The sequence below is a fragment of the Rhamphochromis sp. 'chilingali' genome (assembly GCF_963969265.1).
Source record: "Rhamphochromis sp. 'chilingali' genome assembly, chromosome: 10".
NCBI classification, from domain to species: Eukaryota; Metazoa; Chordata; class Actinopteri; order Cichliformes; family Cichlidae; genus Rhamphochromis; species Rhamphochromis sp. 'chilingali'.
The window spans coordinates 1930545-1946295 of NC_137937.1; the positions used below are offsets into that span (position 1 = coordinate 1930545).

The following is a 15751-nucleotide window of genomic DNA, read 5'->3' on the forward strand; positions in this document are numbered from 1 at the left end:
AAATGTCCCACTCTGTTTGAGGGGCAGGAAAACGAACTGTATGCACGTTTTTGTGTGTCTAACACAATTATTACAGCTTGTATTTTCAAATTACACTCAACAAAAATATAAACGCAACACCTTTGTTACTGCTCCCATTCCCCATGGGATGGACGTAGAGACCTAAAATTCATTCCAGATACACAATATAACCATCCCTCCCAAACAGTGGTCACAAATCAGTCCAAATGTGTGGTAGTGGGCACATCTGCTATATTGAGATAATCCATCCCACCTCACAGGTGTGCCACATCAGGATGCTGATCTGACATCATGAGTAGTGCACAGGTGTACCTCAGACTGCCCACAACAAAAGGCCACCCTGGAATGTGCAGTTTTTTGCGCTATTGGGGGTCTGGGGACCCAGAACCGGTCAGCATCTGGTGTGACCACCATTTGCCTCATGCAGTGCAACACATCGTCGCATGGAGTCTATCAGATTGTCAATTGTGGCCTGTGGAATGTTGGTCCACTCCACTTCAATGGCTGTGCGAGGTTGTTGGATATTCGTGGGAACTGGTACACGCTGTCGTATACGCCGGTCAAGCACATCCCGAACATGCTCAATGGGTGACATGTCCGGTGAGTATGCTGGCCATGCAAGAACTGGGACATTCTCAGCTGCCATCTGCCCTGAACAATGTGAACCATGATTCATCCGTGAAGCGCACACCTCTCCAACGTGCCAGACGCCATCGAATGTGAGCATTTGCCCACACAAGTCTGTTACGGCGACGAGCTGGAGTCAGGTCAAGACCCCGATGAGGACGACGGGCATGCAGTTGAGCATCCCTGAGACGGTTTCTGACAGTTTGTGCAGAAATTGTTTGGTTGTGCAAACCAATTGTTCCAGCAGCTGTCTGGGTGGCTGGTCTCAGACGATCTTGGAGGTGAACCTGCTGGATGTGGAGGTCCTGGGCTGGTGTGGTTACACGAGGTCTGCGGTTGTGAGGCCGGTTGGATGTGCTGCCATATTCTCTGAAACGCCTGTGGAGACGGCTTATGGTTGAGAAATGAACATTCAATGCACGGGCGACAGATCTGGTTGACATTCCTGCTGTCAGCATGCCAATTGCACGCTCCCTCATTGCTTGTGGCATCTGTGGCATTTTGCTGTGAGACAAAACTGCACATTCCAGGGTGGCCTTTTGTTGTGGGCAGTCTGAGGTACACCTGTGCACTACTCATGAAGTCAGATCAGCATCCTGATGTGGCACACCTGTGAGGTGGGATGGATTATCTCAATATAGCAGATGTGCCCACTACCACACATTTGGACTGATTTGTGACCACTGTTTGGGAGGGATGGTTATATTGTGTATCTGGAATGAATTTTAGGTCTCTACGTCCATCCCATGGGGAATGGGAGCAAAAACAAAAGTGTTGTGTAGTTGTTAGACTTTTTTTTTTCATGTCAGTTTACTTTCTGTTTCCAGAGCAGGTTTGCTGATTTCAGTGTAGTTTTTAAACGTTTCACTGTTAGCTTTAGTCTTTTTAATTATGATTGTATACGTCAGAGGCAAGATTAAGGACATCAGTGCAAGTAATGCAATGAAAATCATCTCTTTCAAAGCCACTGACTCACACACATCTCAATAAACACCTCCATCAAAGCCTAATCACTAACAGATATCATAACCTCCTTTTTCGTTTTTATTTTTTATTTTTGTTGCTTTCCAAGTTCAAAAAAATGTTTGTTTACTTTTTTTTCAAGACTCAAGTTTTTATTTTTATTGCAGTGAAAAAAAGTGTCCTTCACATCTAGCTTTGGTTAACTATGAGAAACTTGGTGTCTACATTTTTCCCGTCTGAGATCAGGTTGAAAAAACCTTAAAGAAAAACAAGTCTGTTCTCTGTTTAAAAGAACCTTTAAAGCCAGGAAGTATCCTGGGTACACAGATGAGTATGAGTACCAGTGCAGAAAAGGAAATGATAAAAGAAGATAAACAGGACCCACAGAATTCCAACATCCACTCGCCACTGGTTTCCTTGAAAACTTGGAAGAGTGTAATCAATCTTTCCCCCCATTTTAATTCAGTTTTAAGTTAATGTAAATTCTTTTGTGGGTTCTAAAATAATGAATTGTTCCAAAAGTGTTTGTTGAAACATTGTAATAAAGTACTACTGAGCACATCTTATTCCACACTATTGTTTCATGCTTGTTTTTGACAAACCTTGATCTGTTACCTGGAGGACTCTGATAGAAATCCTGTTGTGTGTGTGTGTGTGTGTGTGTGTGTGTGTGTGTGTGTGTGTGTGTGTGTGTGTGTGTGTGTGTGTGTGTGTGTCATATAAAACCCCTGATGATCAAAGCGGCTGAAACAATAGGAAACTAACACTGCACGGGGATTATCAAAAACAAGGCACAAAACCTGAATACTACTGTGCATCTAATCACACTCAATTCAGTTCACAACAGACTGTGTGTCAGGTGCAGCAATATTAGAGAGAAAACCCAAAGTGATGCGATCATGTCTGAGCAGCACTTGATGGCGAGTGGAAGGCAAAGCTTTTTTATAAAAGAACCAAAAGTACAGACCAAAGTTACTGACATGTAGGAGTGGCAGTGGATTTATCACATCTGTTTCTACATCGTGATATTTTCAATTTAAGGTTAGTGGGACTTATAAAACATTATAAACATTAGAAAACAGGGAGCTGGCACTCAAAAAAAAACCCCCACATATGAGGAGAATAACTTCCACTGGAAAAAAAAAGACAACAACAGCTCTGAGAAAGACAACAAACTTTAAGCTGTTTTTAATCCGTTTTGATTGGTGAAATGTGAAAATGCTCTTTATACATTTATACTTTTGTTGTCCCTCTTCCAACTGTTAAGGACACATTTTTTCTTTCAAACTGCAGTGGCTTTGCGCTATTATCACATAAACAGAGACTTTAAATGGTTGGTTGTAATAACATTGTTTTTGAGTCAGGTTAAATACGCCAAGTGACATACGTTTTAACGAGCTGCCAACAAAAACACGTCGGGTAATATTAAATGTTATTAATTAATTATTAAATAAAGCGTAGGTTAATTATTCGCATGAAGAAACGTTTCTCTGGTACGGTGGCTGGGAGCCTTTCAGCTAGCAAACCGCTTTTTCACACACAGAGACTTTGTAGAGAGACCATCAGAGGGCGCTGTAACCCCCAAATTATTCCTCGCCCTACCGTCTCCGCAGGATGGCAGCAGACCTTTAACTGGTGGGCAGGTCACTTTGCTCCTCCAAACAACAAAAGCGCTAGTGTTTAATTACAACAACGCGTAGTACACTCAGAGAAACGTAGCCAAGGTTAGAAAAGTGCAAACATATCTTTCTTAAATTGCAGATGCAAAGCCGGAGACACATTTGGATCAGTGAACTCACCACACACTAGGACAGTTTATTGTGAGCGCACAGTGTCCTCAACACGTTTTGTTTTTCAATTTTCGTGTAGCTAGCTAGCTAGCAGCAGAAGCTGATTAAAGCCCCGTTTTTAGTGTGAAATAGACCCGAGAGTCCCTACCCGAAGTCTGCTCTGCACAGGCCCGTCCACCCAGCCGCCTCCTCGGTCATGCTGGTTGTCACGGTTGCTACAGAAACGCTAAACTACTGTGAACCGATTACATTAAGCTCGCACTGCAGTGACTCGTGGCCACTATGAATGTTGGCGTTTTTAATAATTACCAAGCTGTATGATGCTGCATTAGTGCACCTTACAGCCGAGGGCACAGTGACTTTATTGGGCGAGCCTGGACCTTCGAGGCCCGCCCGAAACCCGACGCTGACTCAGCGAATGTGAAACATCTGTCTCTGGTTACTAACCGAACAGCTGTCCGGTAACTATGATTAGCATTATCATGCTAGTTTTCGTCTTGTCGTGGTAAACGCTGGCCTTCAATTTTACCAGACACCAGAAAAGGGCGGTTACGAAACTTCATGTCCCACAATTCCTTCAGACCAATAAGGCACGCTTGTTACGTAATATCTGTTGTGTGTTTGTGCTGCTTTCGTGTTATGTCGGAAAAACCACAATGCAAAATATTAAATAAACAAATCAGCAACAATGCTGAACAATCTAACGCTGAATAGTAATGAAAATAAAACGATTTATCTGTTTTCAATTAGCCTTAAAATAGATTTAATAATAAAGAGATCTCACCTCATACTGTGCTTTGGTATGTGTGAGAAAACAGTGATGTCTAATGTTTTCATTATGAAATAAACACACATAAGTAATTCATTTTGATTTGTTCAAAGGTCTAACAAAAACTGAGTTTATTTGAATTATTTAATGAGCATAGTGAAGATGATTTATTTCAGTTATTTAATTATTTGCTTAGGAAAGCAACTTTTGGGGCGTATTCTATCAAATCTGTGTCAGGCTTATGTTCTGGATGTTTTTCAAATTAGTAAAATGACCAGGAAGTATCTAAGTAACTTGACAAAAGCTGGTCAAATTCTCTAAGTGCCTGGAAAAGTTGATTTAGTGCTTCCTTTCTTGTGTTATTTTAGCAAGGATACACAGGACAACCCTTTACAAGAGAAGGAGATAATGCACTTGTGGCCTTTTCAGTCATATGTGCTGGGTTTCCTGTCACATAAGAAACAGGATTGTAATCTTGAACAGCCAGTTCATTTCACTTTTGTAACTGCTAGCCAATATGTCAGTGTTTTCACAGTTTGAATTTTCATTTTTTTGTAACTCTTTCCAATAAATATTTCTGAAATACTCAGAATGTTTTTGAGACCCTAAATACAAATCGATTACAGAACTGGTTAAAAAAAGATTGAAGAAGCACATAATGTGTTAGTAACTGTGCTTGGGCAACCGGACAGATGGACCTGGAGTAACACATCAATGTTTAAGTTGAGTCAAGCCTAACTGCAGACAATCCAGCAACAGTCAGTTATCAATCACTTGGTTTCTCTGAGAATTATACTTCAAGGAGTTTAATCAGACATTCCTCCTCCTATCAGACGCACATTTTGGAAGCTGGTAGGTGAAAAATTCATTTTCTTGTAGTGAAGGTTGTCAGTCATCCAGGTCATCGTAGTCAAAGGAGCTTGCAAAGAAAAGAAGTCCAGACGCTTTTCTTTGCAATCACCTTTGACCATTTTCTTGTAGGTTTTACTTTCTGATAACTATGACATGACCTACTCTGCTCAGTTCCAACTCCACTCCTGAACTTTACTAGGATAGCTTAGCTAGTTATCTTATACTGGGCCTTAGTACAGCATCCTCTCTTAATCAAGCTGTTTATTTCCTTTCCTCCTTCCTAATGATTGGCTGGCCCTAAAAATAAAACTTGTGGTAAGTGGGCTTCTGTTTACAGTTGGAGCTGTTTGCCTGAGATGCCCATATTAGGGAGACCTAATATCATCATAAAGTGTCTAAATTAGAAATAAAACTGCCTGAAACTGAGTGTTTAGAGCAGTGTGAAGTCTGAGTTTTTGCTTCTCAGATCTGCACTGACTTCATCACTTGAGCATCTGAAACTACACCACTAATGTAAAGAAATAATAAATCATAGATATGAAAAAATATTGTGTCGTTATTATGTGAAAGGATTTCAGTCATAAATATAAGATGATGTGACGTTTTGCATAGAAGCCTTTGTCCAAGACTCCCATCACCACTAATTGATTTAAGAAGCTGCCGTCCACCACCCTCCTCGACATCCTCAAACGCACCATCGGTGGGGGGTGTGGATCCAGCTATTCCTTGCTGACTGGAAGCAGGAGGGTCAAAGCATGGGTCCGCGGTTCGAGTACTGAGTCAGTCAAGCTAAACACGGCGACCAAAGCAGCGCCAGCTTCACTTTAGACCGAAGCGCCAGTGCTGTCATCCTGCCCCTTCACCCCCACGCGCGTGGTTCTTTCTCCGCGGCGCGAAGGGGCGACGTCGGACTCGAGCTGACTCGGGTTCAGTCCATGCAGGAGGATGGAGATACAGAAGAGGGCGACTGGGTTCGACTACCCGGAGAGAAACGACGCCAAGCCAGTAAACGGTAGGCAAACCTGGCGTGGAACAGCCTCCTTCGCGTCCGCACACGAGCACACGTAGCCCGGCTGCTGCTGTCCCGGGCACCGCTGCTCACCTCAAAACATGAGCGCGTGGCTGTGGCTGTGTGATCAGCGCCTCATCACTGCTGCTGCACGAGCCTTTCACGTGCACCGCAGCCTTTCTGAAGCGGCGCTGATGAAAACGCGCAAGTTTAAAAAAGGAGCAGCGGGACAGCCGCGTGATTTTATTTTTATTAGACTCGGAGACGTTGGTAACGAAGTTAGCAGTGTAGCACGGATGAGTTTGTTTCACTGGTGGATATGACTTAATCGTGTGTGTGTGTGTGTGTGTGTGTGTGAGACACACAGAGAGAGATGGCGCTGGGCTCGCTGGGAACTGAGGTCGGAATGTTTTTATTTGGAGGTGGTCAGTCAGGCTCGGGAAGATCGTAAAAGGTGAACTTTTGAACTTGGAGAATGCCCCGAAGCCTTTAGTCCTTTAAGTCCTCAAAATCCGGCACTTCACAGGATGGCAAGAAGGCCATAACAGAGGATGCAGAGGTCCACCCCCCTACTGCACCGGTCCCGCTGACTTTTGTTTACAGTGGCACGGTGCTGCTGGAAAGGCTTCTTATTCAGTGTGCCTGATACTCGTTTCTAATATTCTGTGATGCTGACCAGCTCCAGGCTCACACTAAGCCCACAATGCCTTGCAGCAGACTGTCCCAGGCGCCAGTCCCATATCGTGCCCCCGTGCGGGTGGCTGAAGATTTATTGACATTTCCAAGATTAAAATTCCTTTAACCCTGCCAGCCCTGAGGACCTCAACGTGACTTATGGATATCGGGGTGGACTTTGTGTTCTGATCCACTTAATAAGTCTCATTATGAAGATTTAAGACTGTTTAAGAAGCACGTTAGATTGAAATGTCCCCCTAAGAATTTCCCTTAGATTTCTTAATTTAATAGTAAAATTAATGCATAAATTTTTTAGGCTTAGTTTCATTTTAATACTGAAATTATTTCGTGAATGTACCCACAATTATTTATTAATTTTGATTAAACATGAATAATTTAATATTTTTTAAAGTATGTTTTGTGGTGGTGACTGCTGCTTGAGTCGTTTCAGGCGTTGTCTTTGTTTCACTGAAACACATCCTCTGTGGGTTCCAGCAATAATCAACAGAATAATCAATAATGACGACAACAGCCTGAGCAGTTCTACAGATTAAATCATTTTAATTTTTCAATCGTAGCATAAAAACACGAGTAAAGAAATACACCCCAAACAATAAAAAGTATTTCATAAAACGTTTTGAAATCATTTTAGGCTCGTTGATAATTCTGTAAATAATGTTTTCCCTGCATATTGTTAGAATATGTCTCGTCAAAATGTTTATTTCTTCATCATGTCTTAATTCATTAATACCTGGTCTTAAAATTCAGGATATGGCAGGAATTTCTAAACGCCACACATGACTGAAGGAAACTAATAAACACTTCAAATGCACAGATAACCGATTATTCCACGTTTCTGTGGTGGTCAAACACAAAAGTTGATGATTAAAAATGAACGTTCAGCCTTCAGCTGTCGTTCACACTGTAACACCAAACTGTGAAACAAACAATACTTAATATTACCCATGAGTCAGTATCTTTAAAAAGACTGATAGCAGCTGATTCAATGGTCAGTGTTATCTTTGCAAACAAAACGGCTTATTTATCATTTCTAATTGTTTGCAGAGTAGAAAACAGTAGGTAAACAGAAATGACAAACAGGAGGAAATACATGAAAACAAAGTAACAGGCTGAGTATTTGTAACAGGATTTTACTTTGAATGGTTTTGGCCTGATGTCACTCAGCATCAGCTCGTATGTCCACACATCCCTACTTTCTCGTTTCATTTGAGATTTGATCTTGAAAGTGACCACTTTGATACTTTTTCATCAAAAGATGTTTAGCAGAGTGAATATTGTTGTTTACTTTAATGTGAGTTTATTTAGTAAAGTAATAGAAACCACTTTGAGATTTTAATCGAGTACTTCCAGCTCTTCACTGCAGTTTGTTGCTTTTCTGTGTCATATGGAACAGTAAGCAGCGCATGTGCCCCCCCACTCACCTGCCCCAACACACACACACACACACACACACACACACACACACACACACACACACGGGAAGATAGGTTTGATGCATGGGTGAAGTAGACTGGCATGAACTGGTTGAAACAAAGTGCTTTGTCAGCCCCTGCTCTGCTGGTACATTTGTTGTTGTGTGTGTTTTTCCCTTGGGGCAGAGTGAAGGGGGTAGCTGGCAGTGGGTGGGACAGGGACAGGATACAAACACCACCCCCGCCATCCCACCCCCGATTCTTGAATGAGCCAGGAGTACAGTAGAGGCGTGTGGGGGTGGAGTGGAGTGTGGGGGTGACAGGAATGTAGATGTGATCCATCATGTTGTGTTTTTTTCTTAAGAACACTTCCTCTGCTGCCACAATATCAGTGTTAGCATCAGCACACACACACACACACACACACACACACACACACACACACACACACGTTTTCATTCAAGTTAATCAAGAGAAGAAACAAAAATCATTGCAGCGCCTTCAGCATCATAGTGATTCTTGTCTTTCAGTCAAGCCTTTTTTGAACACACTCCCCACCAGGTGGTGTCGCGCTTGTTTTGTTGTTTAAAGAAAGGAAAAAAAGATAAATGTATCAGAGAGTGATAATACAAAACCAATATCATGTATGTTTCCGTTTCTAATGAAAAGCTCATTTTCCTCTGTGGTCTCTGTGGATGACAGACTTCACTGTGCTGTAAACTGAAGCTCAGCTTTCATGAAGCAGGACAATAATTTTCTCTGTTCGACTCGTGAAAAGCCTCGAGTGCACTTTTACTCTGTGGCTGTGAGTATTTTAACATTAGATGGTGAGCGTCCATATGGACGTCTGTTTTGTGACGTGTGGACTCGCCCATATTGACTTAACATCACAGCGCACCGTCTGCACTCCAGGCGGTGGTTTATAAAGTGTAGCAAGAATGACTGCTTGGCTGTGGGTGTCTGCAGTGGAGTGTAACCAAAGCATCAGGTCTCTCACAGGTTCAACTCTGTAAGTCTTAACAAACGAAGATGTATTATCAGAAGATCCTGTAAGTGCTGCAATAAATGCACATCGCTGCAGCGAAAAACAAACAAATAAAGCAGGTGGCTTTATAATGTGACCCTGGTATAGATCAGCTTCATCACACAGGCCTGTGGTCAGTGAGTAGACAGATTTCTAAAATGATGGAGTAATACAAAAACCTACAAAAATGTCCTGTTGCAATTACATTACAAGTACATGTTTGGTTTTTAAAGTATATATTTGTTATTAAACATTCAGAATCTGTATTTATATTTATATATTTTTATTTTCTTTATATATCTGCAGCTGTGATCACTGTGATAGTGCCCTCAGTCGTGTCCAACGTAGAAATATCTCTAGATTTTCAGGTTTTCCTGTCTCGCTGCTGCGTCTCTCCTGATAATATGATAAGACTTTAGTAACAACATCAGGATCTGTTTGCTCTTTCATGATTATCCCACATACTGAGAGGACATCTGGCCTGATTGGTTTAACCTTCTATTTAGATGTCAGAGGTCATTACAGCTAATCTCAATTTGATTCTTGACCCAAGACAGCGTGCGTGGAGTACAATCTGATTACATCTTCTGCAAAATGTTTAGTATAACTCAGATACTTTTTTCACCCTTACAGGGAAACATTCACCTCCCTGATTTCATGTTAAGATGAGAGAAACTATTAAAGAGAAGTTAGTCGAGTATGAGCGGTGAAAACTGAGTCCTCATCAGTTCCAGAGGTCTAAATGCTGCAGTTCCTTCATGCTGATGGTGCTGTTTCCAGGCAACACATATTGCGGGTCAGCTGGTGATGGATGGGATGAAAGACAAATAATGGGGAGATTAATTAACACCATTTCAAAGGAACTAAAAGAACATGTTGGATGGATTAATTCAATTTTTAATAATGTTCTGGTTTGTTGTTCCAAAATGTTCCCCTTCAACAAGTGAAATATTTTAGTTTGGTGCTCAATTATTTCCATTTGCTTTCAGGCCCTTAAAAACATCTTGTCTCATAAAATCTTGATAAATATTTTTCCAGTTCCCTGTGATCGTCTAAGCCTTTTCCACTTCACTATGCTATTTTCAGTTCACAAACACTTCCAGGGTTTTCTTCGCCCTGAGCTCTGAATCTTCTTCTAAAGTTCTGCTTGTTGTTTTCTTCTTGTGTGTGCTGTGATGGACATGTTGGGGGAGGTGGCGGATGAGAGCTATGGGAACGGCAACCAGGGATGTTGCTCTTGAAGCATTAATGGCCCTGGTCTCTGCTGACCTCACCGTAACCCAGGAAAGTATTTACAACCTTCACTTGATCCATGAGGTATGGGGCTGGGACTGCTCTCTCACAGAAGTTTGCTGCCTTGATCCTGGCATAGGCTGAGCATCTAACAGCTGCTAATGAGCTGTGGGGGAGGATGACGAGGGAGGACATAGCATGCTGCTGTGAACCATATTTTGAGAGGGAATGTATTACAGTAAGTACAATTGGTCTGAGGCTGTTGGCAGTGCTTTTGCCAAGCTTCTGTTGTTTTTGACACGAAGCCTGGGCCAAAGGCTGTAAATAGCTTCAATTTGAGTTTGAATTTGGGTGGAAGATGAGTTTATAGGCAGCTGTAAAACACTGAACTTGGTATGCAGAGTAGGGATCCTGTAAAGCTGCAGTACTGAAGGATGCAGTTGTCTGGGAAGTTATAAAAGAGCAGCTGAGGAACTGCAATATTTCCATTTTAAAGGGGAAAAATAGGGGCTTCTGTTGTCACTCACTGCAGCTAGGTGTCACTTACTGGGATATCTGAATCAAAGATTTGCCTAAAGCAGCCGGTGACACCCTGGAAGTCTTTAGGGAAATATGGGTATTTCCTAACTGGTTGGCAGGTGTTTGCTGGAGGTTGCAAGCTGTCACTGGGTGAAACTAGTTGCAAACAGTGTGCTGCAAAAACCTTGTGTTCTCATTTCCAGCAGGTTGCTGTTTTCATCCGTAGTTCATATAATAGATCACAACTTGTCTACAAATGCTTGCTAATAAATCAGGGAGCATTAGTGAAAGTTTTTTTTTTTTTTTTTTTTTTAGTGTACAGATTTCTAGAGAGGTCCTCACAAACTGTGGGATAAAGTTTCTGTCCCAACTAAGTAGCAGAGGCATTACAGAATTAATAAGAGGCTTTGGTAAGGTCAGCTATGAGCTAGAGCTGGGCGATATATCGAGTTTTTAAAAAATATCGATATATTTTTATACGAGATATAAGATCTGACAATATCCTTTATATCGATATAGTCTATGTTACGTTATAATTATACTTGTGGAGCCGCAAGTTTGCCTCTCTTTCGTCCACTTTCGTCTTTACGCAACGTTACTCGGCCTCGCCTTCACTGAAGACAACTCCCCCTCCTCCCCCATCGCTTCACCTGCAGGAAGCGACAAGATGGACACGGCAAATCTCCTTTAACGAGTTACTGCGCATCGCCCCGTGCGTGGGGCGGGACGGCGTCAATGTGTTAGCTAGCTAACCACGCTAACGAGCTAACCACGCTAACGCCATGCAGCCCAGAGGTGCTGCACGGACTGAAATCCTTTCATTCTCTCAAAAGTTGACAGCGCGCCTTATGTATGAATTCTGGTTGTACTTGATGGCCGCGAACCGATTTTATGTGGAACACGGCGCTCAGCAATCTGTCACAAATGTTTGAGTACGACTTTGGTAAGCTACGGAGCTGCACCGCTTGATGGATTGTCGGTAGGGTTGCCAACCGTCCCTTAAAATACGGAATCGTCCCGTATTTAGAAACAAAAGTACTCGTCCCGTATTGAGCTAATAAGGGACGCACTTTGTCCCGTAATACAGTGAGAATCAAAAGTAGTCTATAAATGTTAATGGAATTAACGCTTTGTTTGAAAACATAATTCCCAGCCCCTCTCCTGCTTTGTGACCAATGAGCTGACAGCACACTTATGACAATTCGAGTATGACAATTCAGATTACCGCTCATCTCATTGGTCGAGGAAAGGTCGCTTACGGAGAAAATACCGGAAGACAACAGATGACCACAACAAGAAGCATGGCCAACAGGGGAACAAACGCCGACACTGCGGTGCACGTCTCGGACGACAGTACACCTAAAGCTGGGCAGACACTGTGCGATTTTTTCAGTCACGTTATTCAGCTCCTGCTCAAACTGCACGATTGACTCGCAGGGGTTAGAAGTTCATAGGTCACGATGCAGGTCTCACACTATACCGCCCGATGCTCTGATGCGACCTGAGTGCTCACACTGTGCCTCCATAACATGAAGGTTATAACAGAACCTCGCTCTCCCTCTCTGTCTTTCACTCACACAGACACACCACCACCATCAACTTTGCTAAATTGCTAATGAAAAACATTGATCAGGCAGCTGTGATTGAGCAGCAGTGTAAATCCAACTATTTTCACGGTTGCTGTGTCGTGATAATTTCTGAGGCCACATCGAAAAGGCTCGGATGAGCTTTCCAAAGTTCTACAAGTTGTACCTCCATCGCTTGTGTCCAGATCACACGCTGCACTGCCGTGTTGCGGCGTCTTTTTCGCCGACATTTGTGTTTGCGCGTGAGCAGTGTGACAAACTGCGGTGACACCCTCACGACCAAGCGATTGATGATCGGGAGCTGGTCGTGAGGTGTTAATCGCGTCTCGTTACCCCACGTATACTACACGATACACGACGCACGATGAAGGCCAAAATCGGGCCGATCGCCAAAACGGTCGCACGACTCAAAAATCGGCTCAAAATGGGCCAAAAATCGCACAGTGTAAGCCCAGCATTACACTCACACAGACACACACACCACCACCATCAACTTTGCTAAATTGCTAATGAAAAACATTGATCGGGCAGCTGTGACTGAGCAGCAATGTAAATCCAACTATTTTCACGGTTGTGTGCCTCCATCGCTTGTGTCCAGATCACACGCTGCACAGCCGTGCTGCTCTATCTTTTACACCAACGTTTACGTGTTTGCGCGCGAGCAGTGTGAGCGGCTGTGGTGAGACCCTCACGAGCGATTGATGATCGGGAGTTGGTCGTGAGGTGTTAATCACTTCTCGTTACCCCACGTATACTACACGAGGCACGATGAAGGCCAAAATCGGTCCGATCACTCAAAAATCGGCTCAAAATGGGCCTAAAACCGCACAGTGTGAGCCCAGCGTTAGAGCAGCAATGTTTGTTCAGAGAAAGGGAAAAATGGGAAAAGGAAAACACCTGGCTGGAAAAAGTTAATATGGGCATGTGCAGTGAATATCAGCGCTATGTGGCCAGAAGTGTGATAATATAATTTATTTTGTGTAATAAACAACTGCAAGGATAGATGATTACAACAAATAGATGACTAATACATAAAAGTAATACATAGATGAATAATGATGATGAGTTAAGATGCGTAATCATGGGAGCAAGCGGGTTTACAAACAGGAGCAGCTGATTAGCATTAAGCCAATTGTACTAAATGCACTAAATGTGCACTGTTACAAGAATGTTTTTCTTTCTATTGTTTTCTATTATTTTAAGTTAAGCAGGACAGAGTTCTTTTAAAGAAAGATTTACTTATATTCTCAAAAGTTAAGCATGACAGGCTTCTGTTTAAGAAGGAGACCTGTTTTATTGTGTTAATGTTGTCATTTTGAGCTAAAAATAAATGGCTAAATGATCATTTGTTTCACATGTGTTCATATCACAAAGAATACACATCTACTTAAATCAAATTCAAGTCAAATGGTTAAAAAAATAATTTCACACACAAAAAAAGAGCTAGAAAATTCACCACACTGGGAAGGGTGAAGACAACTGGGTCGCCCGGCCCTGGCCACGAGGTGTCCCTTATTTATTTTTCAGGGAGTTGGCAACCCTAATTGTCGGAGCATTACGGCTGAGCCTCGCGGAGTGATACGTACTGTGCTTCAACGTAATATTACCCTACTGTGTATAAGGACCATAAATGGCACCTGTTAAGAGACGTGGTTGCGAAGCGGATTTCAAACTCCAGGCTGTCAGTCACGCAGTACAAGTTGGGAACAGAGCAGCTGTGAAATCTGTCTTTGTTACTATGCTCAGCGTCTTTTAGTTTACATTTTGACTGTACCATTGTGAGCTTTTTGTTATGCACAAAAACAACATTGTTTTCTTTTATTTATGGAGCATTATTATTTAATAAATGCTCATAATTTATTTTTGAGTAAATTTTATGTACATCTGCTCTATGTTAATAAAAGTGCCTGTGTGACATCTGGGACACAGCTTTGACTAAGAACTCTCTTCTTGTTCTTACTTTATGGCTTTAAAAAAATATATCGAGATATATATCTTATATCGCCATCCAGCTAAAAAATATCGAGATATGAATTTTGGGTCATATCGCCCAGCCCTACTATGAGCTATATTTACCTGACAGCAAGAAAAAGAAACATAAGGTTTTCCACATTATCCTGTTACAGGAATTCTAGGTTCCAACGCAAAGGTCCATGCAGCAGGTTAGGCAGCACTGTCTTTGTCAGGAGAAGAAGAGGGAGAACGGTTTTCCCCACAAACAAAGCAGAGCTGAGTTTAGTGTCTCTAACAAGTCTTCAGGCATCCCACCAGAAAAATCTAAGAACCCTTCTTTACAGTTGTTTCAGGAGGAGTCTGGTTTCACAACACAGGTGCAGCACAAAATACACCTGAGGGAAAATGTTCCAGCCTCCAGAAAGTTCTACAGAATTCCAGCTGCAGCTTGGGTAATTGAAAGATCAACAAATGGTGAAGCCTAGTTATGCTAGTCCTAAAAAAAGATGGATCAGTGTTCAACTTTTAGCCGTTTTCCACTAGTACCCACTGGGCTTAGCTCCGCTGACTCGACTTGACTTTTAGGTTTTTCCATTAGGTGGAAGTACCTGATACCAGGTATGTTTTTAATACCTACTCTGCCAGAATCCCAAGCCATCTGATTGGCCAGTTAGTGGTGTCACTCTTGAGTCCTGCACAAAAGTTAAAACCAGCATTTTTGAAACCCAGCAAGAAGTGAAATGGCTCTCCAAAACCAACACTGTGGTCCAGCGACGGTATGCAGTCCTGTACCAACAGTTTAGAAGCAGGTATCTCATCGCCTTGATGTCCACCATTGTTGTGTGGTTTGTGTTGCATTGACATTTTGGGACGTTCAGCTGAATCTGATTAGCCGAGTGGGTACTAGTGAAAAAAATTGGAATTAGTCTTCAAGTTTGATCCCTTACCTGATACCTCGCATTGACGAACTCTTGGAAAGGGTGATGAGAAGCTGTGGCCCCAGCACCAGAGACAAGGAAGGTGACAGCCTTCAAACTCCTTTTTGGACTGTTTCAGTTCAAGTTGCAGCAACCTTTCAGCATCTCATGGACCAGGTGTTGATGGATCTGTGTGTTCTCCACCTCAGATTTGCTGGCTTCACGAGCAGTCCTAATGAATGTAATCAGACACAGAGCCAGGTGGAGTACCTTGAATATGAGGTTGGACATGGACAAGTCAAGACTTTAAGTGGAGAAAGTGGAAGTCATTCATGCATACCCAGTGCCCACAACAAAGAGGAAGGTGCTGGCTTTTGTAG

The 15751-nt window shown here is 42.5% G+C and overlaps 1 protein-coding gene across 1 annotated transcript in view; it reads left to right on the forward strand.

Annotated features, from left to right (window-relative positions):
- The first annotated feature begins 5755 nt into the window (after positions 1 to 5755).
- The window catches only part of nr6a1a (nuclear receptor subfamily 6, group A, member 1a), a 124271-nt gene continuing 114275 nt past the window's right edge, over positions 5756 to 15751 (forward strand). The window contains exon 1 of the mRNA XM_080894611.1: positions 5756 to 6034. Coding sequence (XP_080750737.1) covers positions 5968 to 6034 — 67 coding nt within the window. The 5' untranslated portion in view covers positions 5756 to 5967. The remainder of the gene's footprint in view (positions 6035 to 15751) is intronic.